At 38.6% G+C, this 5631-nt stretch overlaps 1 protein-coding gene across 1 annotated transcript in view; it reads right to left on the bottom strand.

The window, feature by feature from the left end:
- Positions 1-3039, bottom strand: part of LOC104280092 (endothelin B receptor) — a 5158-nt gene extending 2119 nt beyond the window's left edge. The window contains exons 1-5 of the mRNA XM_009877642.1: positions 2931-3039; positions 2557-2761; positions 2076-2225; positions 823-956; positions 143-251 (exon numbers count right to left, since the gene is read on the bottom strand). Coding sequence (XP_009875944.1) covers positions 143-251; positions 823-956; positions 2076-2225; positions 2557-2761; positions 2931-3010 — 678 coding nt within the window. The 5' untranslated portion in view covers positions 3011-3039. The remainder of the gene's footprint in view (positions 1-142; positions 252-822; positions 957-2075; positions 2226-2556; positions 2762-2930) is intronic.
- Positions 3040-5631: the final 2592 nt, after the last annotated feature.

The raw sequence follows: 5631 nt of genomic DNA, 5'->3' as shown, positions 1-5631 counted from the left end.
AGGACAGGTGCAGAACCCCTACCATAACACAGCCAAAAAATCAAAATAAAATGTAATGACCATACTTTGTGCCTGTTATAGGAAGAATTTTGCTGCTGACATCATCTTTTAAGCAGAAAAGCAGCTTCCAGCAGCCTCTTACCTTAAAGCAGTTTTGGAATCTTTTGCTCACCAAATACAGAGCTATCGGATTGATGCAGGAATTCAGTGAAGCCATGTTAATACCAATGTAGTCCATCACAAGAAAAAAGCTGTGTGGAAATTGAAGTAGGTGAGACACTTATTTTCTCTGAAAAGTCTAAGTAGATGTTTACAACTACAAAAATTGAGCTCGGCTTCACTCAACCAAGACTAATTATTAAATATACTAGTAAAGGGACTTATATCAACAGGGTTAACTCACAAAGGTAAAAATTGTGCTCAGTAACAAAGTTTGAATCACTTGCCCATTCTCACAAAAGGAATTTCAAAAGATCCAACCACCTTAATTTGTGAGAGGAAACATTCATGAAGTTTTCCTCACTGATTTAATCCTAGCTGTTCTGTTGAAAGGGAAAACAGGGACACAAATCCTTCCTCCACCCAAGTAATGCCACAAGACAGCAGGACAGTCCCAAAAGGGATCAGGAGAAGACAGGCAAACAGGACAGAAGCCCTGTGTTTATGAGATTGCTCATAATTTCCTGACTCTGATACTGCATGAAACCAGAGCCTCCTGGATGAAGAAGCAGGACACGCAGAGTAAGCTAGTTCATTAGGAAATCTAAACATGCTTATATGGAATGTCAGCAGCACACAGGCATTTTATTTTTGCAGGCTCACCTTAAAAGTTCACATCTGTTGGGGTCCTTCTGATCGTAAATAGTGAGTTTCAATATTCTGCTTAGGTGAAGTGGGAGCCAGCACAAGGCAAAAACAAGTACCAGGCAGAACACAGTTTTGGCTACCTCACGTCTCTGAAAAAAAAAATTGGACAGAATACTGTTATAGTTTCTGTCTCTCTCTTGATTTTTGTTGTCTTCTAATATCCAAATGTTTAATAAACAAAATAAAAATCCTATCAAAATAGGAGTTAGGAGAACATCAAAGATCTTATTTTCTTGGAATATGTACTTAATCTTTTCTGTTGTTTTAGGTGTCTTGCACCGACTTTCTCTATCTCCAATTTTCAAAAGTATGAGTAGTAATATGAAAAATCAAGGACATGAAAACAGTCATTCAGATTAAAAGAAGAACATATTCGTCTCCCCAGTCACTTTCAAATACCAGCTTGTTTTCAATTGCTTTTTCTTGGGCTTTGTTCTCAGGTCTTATTTTAAATGCCCCAAGAGATTTCAACTACAACTTTAATGAGGTGAGAGGAAAGGAGAATATACATTATAGTGCAAATATAGCTTAATTCTAGTGATACACGATGTTTGTGTCTGGTGCGCTACTGACTTGGAATGTAATTGGAACGTGTTTTGTTCTGCTAACCTCCCTATAGCGTGAAACTGCTTCAGAATAATTAAAATTTTTATAGCACCAGTTTCTAGATTACAGCATGACTTCAGATTTCATTACAGAATATCAGGCTCTCATTATTTAAAGAAGAAATAAAAACTATAAGATCTGGAGGATTAATATCAAACATGAAAAAAATGGTTTTGTGATTGTCAGTTAAAAGCTTAGGTTTCTGAGGGCTCTGGTATATATATTCTTTACTGAGAGGTTTTTCAGGCATTGGAACAGGCTGCCCAGGGAAGTGATTAGGTCGCCATCCCTGGAGGTGTTTAAGAGAAGGGTAGATGTTACCTTGAAGGACATGGTTTAGTGGTGCTGATAGGGCTAGGAAAAAGTTGAAATAGGTGATCTTGAAGGTGTCTTCCAGTCAAAACTGCTCTATGATTCTATGATTATATATACACATATGTATATATTTATATCAGGTCAGCAGCACCACTGCTAGGAAACTTCTTACTAGTCATCCTGAAGTTGTCATACAAGAATAGAATCATTATGTAGTAGTAAAGTCAGTAAAAATATTATTGTTCTCCTCTCTACAGTCAGCAGAGTTGCCAGGGATAAATTTTTACCTGTTTTAAGTGGTCATTTAAAGCAATCTGCATCCCGCTTTTCTTTCGTAACATCTCACAGGTCATGAGAGTATAGAAAAATGCTGTGATAGCCAGCGGCAAACAGAAGTAAAAGCTAAACAGCCACCAGTCTTTAGCTTGCTTGTAAAACTAGAAAGAAAATAAAAGCAAAAAACATTGTTAGGAGTTGAATGCGGTGGATTTCAGAAAGTATGCTATAGCTAATTGGTTGCTCTGTCCTGAAAAACATCTCTAAAAGGTGTACATTACAGATGAGAAAACAGGACCAAAGTTCACAAAAAGACAGAAGTTTCTGGATGCTCTTCTTTTAACTGATATACTTCAGAAGTTCATCAATATTTAATTTGAAATATTTACCTACATTTCACATACACTTGCCCACATTACAAACCACGTAACAGTGAGGAGATCCAAGGAGTAGTCCTGGAAAGCTGTGACTTTTTAAATGTCAGTGTCTTACCATCATGAAGGACGTTTTCTGCGTAGGGTGAAGTAGGCAGATTCTAAGATCCTTCCCTCTGTACTCCATCGTAATCATGTCAAATGCAATAGCTTCTGGAACAGCCAGTATCACTGATATAACCCAGATCAGTACAATTTCAACAGCAGTCCACTTCGGCACTCCAATTCCTTTAATACGACTCCAAGAAGCAACTGCTCGGTACCTGAAACAACGACACATGTTTGCAAACTAAAAATATAAGAAAGCCCACCCGGTTTAACTGTCTTAAACTCAGCTTACTGATATTACAGCAGCTGAATGGAAATGTGAATTTTGAGCCAAAGCCCATACCAGAAAAAAGTTATAGAGATTGATGAAAAAACGGGTCTCACCTGTCTATACTGAGGGCACACAAGCTCAGCACTGTGATGCCCACTGATGCTTTTTGAATGAAGGGTACCAATTTGCACATTTCCACACCAAAAGGCCAGTCCTCTGCAAGCAGCTGTGGAAAGAAAAAAACAATCAAAACCGAACCATTTAACAAAAATAATTCCCAAAGCTGCAAAACGGACTTTTGTCTTGACTGTTTTTCTTTTCCACCACGTAAAACTTAGTCAAGAAGAACCTTTTCATCACGAGTGTGCATCCTAAAAACTAGGCAGTAACTTCACAGTCACTCCCTGGCTGGGCAAGGATATGCACAAAGCCTTAGTCCTCACTTCTCAGTCCCTGCAAACTGCACTTGTCTTGCTTGTAACTTCACCGCCCCAGTATTTACGGTGAAAAATGATTGAGCAGGTGAGAATTTCCCTTGTGTTTGTATTGGCTTTATCTGTCTTGAACGTTCATTGTTTTTATTATACGTTCCAAGTACCTCTCTGTTTACTAGAAATACAGAAAATTACTCAAGGCAATTCAGAACAGTAAAAAGCCAGCCATAGCACATCTGGGGTGGGATTTGACGTCTGAGCTCCCTCAGCTGAGAAGTCAGGCGACACTGGAGAGCAGTTTATCCCACAGTTTTTAGCTGACCATCTGATAACCAAAGGAGGGATTCTGCTGGACACTTAGGGAGCCCAAACAGCTAGTTCGAACTAAATGATTCGCAGCAGGTAAAGAAAAAACAGATAAAGCCCACACTGAAGACCCTTATTGACCTGTTTTCCAGTGACTCTGCATGACAATACCAAAAGCACTGTCTGCACATATGACATACCTATAAATACGGTGGGACGAAGAAAACAGCACAATGAATTTTAGGTTCGTTCAATTGCACTTTGAGTCATACACTTTAGCAGAAGTCTTGTGACCTCCTCAGCCATACATTTTAGTTGATTTAGGGGGCAAGAATTAGTGGACAGAGAGTACCCTCCTCACAGCTGATGTCATAAGTCATTGCCTGTAGCTTCAGCTTAGAAACATTTAATCTTTGTACTCTGATGCGAGCTACTCTAATGGCTCAAACACACCACAGCAGCAGCCAAGTCTTCCAGTTCTCCACAAAAACACGACTCTACAGAACAGAGGCTATGCCAAGAAATAGTCACAATCATTATATACAAAAGTAAACTTTCTGAGTTTCTGTAACTAGCTACATTATCTAAGTCCATCTCTGTTTTTCATAACTTTCTTCAAATAAGGCTTTTGGATCTGTTGCAAATAAAGGGCTACAAAATGGAAACAGAGAAGAAAGAAGAATGATAAATGCCCAAAAGAGATTGCAAAATCTTTTCCTGAGCTCAGGTGTCCTCAGACATCTTATTTAACAGGAATATAGGAAAACAAGGAATAGATCATCGTATTTTCTAGATATTGTATTGTTCTCCTGGGGACCAAAATGATTGTAGATAGCCACAGAATTGCCTAGCCATGTTGATTTGGTTCAGCAAAGTCCTTAAATACACACACATGTGCATCTAAGGATAAACAGGTACATGGTCCAAGACAGTTTCTGAAAAGCCCCAGTATAATTTAAGTATGACGTTTTAACACAAAGGAAGTTAAGTAAATTTCATGACCATGTGCTTTTAGAAATCCCCAGGAAGGGCCCACCACTAATTTCAAGTACCAGAATATCTTCAGAAATCTGCTTTAGCCCTGTCCTGAAATGAGATCTTTGAAAGAAGAGCTGTAGGAAAACTGTAACAGAGCCCAGCTTTGATCTGTTCCTTAAATGATATACTTAAGCAAGTCAAAGAGTATAATGCTTCTGTAGAAATGAAACAGAAAAATAAATTCTAAGGATTTATGTTTCTTGAGAACTGCAGGGAAAGTAATAAAGCAGAAGAAATAGAGACGGGGCTGTTAACAACCATACAGAATATTTTACTTGTGTGATGTGGTAAAATAATTCAGTCTGTAATTAGGGTATTTTCAGTAAAGTCTCTCCCTGAGACTTCTTTTACATTGCTGTAAGGGAGTAGGTAGTAACAAACTCCTATTAGAATTGCAATGTGAATAATTAGAGGTGTTCTAAACGTACGCTCTACAGAATCAAGGGACACCTGGACTAATTTAGTTTACATCAGTCAAACAGTGAACCTCCAGCCTACCACACCTAGTTGCTATAGAAATCAAGGACTGGGTAACAAGTACACTGTATACTTGTTTGTATTACCTATTGCATATTTTAAATGTGTATACATTAAATCGGAGATGGCTCATTAGAAAAGCACTTCAGAATTGAAATATTGTAAGAGTCTGTTGAGGATTTTTAGCTACAACTAACTGGTGTATGTGCAAGACACTTCCCATCTCTCTTCCCTAAAATCACAACTACTCAGCCACACATCAGAGAATTCCCTGAACTAATTCTTATCTCTCAGGTGCAGGCAGTCACACCTGTGCACCAAGCCCACTGGATTTGGGCCAGTTCCAGTTTTGGAGCGATACAGTTGGATTATAATGGAGCTCAACACGAGAGAATGCGGTCTGCTGAGAGAAAGGGTGCATTAGCTTGGGCTTAGCATAACATCAAAATACAACTTGCATTCAGAAAGCTTAGAATCAGGGGTAGAATGGACACACAGCTGTCTGCATTGGATTGCAAAAACACTCTCTTTATCTCTTGCAGCTGATGTATTGTGAAAT

The sequence above is a fragment of the Apaloderma vittatum genome, unplaced genomic scaffold (genome assembly GCF_000703405.1).
Source record: "Apaloderma vittatum isolate BGI_N311 unplaced genomic scaffold, ASM70340v1 scaffold16730, whole genome shotgun sequence".
Taxonomy (NCBI): domain Eukaryota; kingdom Metazoa; phylum Chordata; class Aves; order Trogoniformes; family Trogonidae; genus Apaloderma; species Apaloderma vittatum.
The sequence above is the reverse complement of the archived record's forward strand: the minus strand, read 5'-3'. Positions and strand labels throughout refer to the sequence as shown.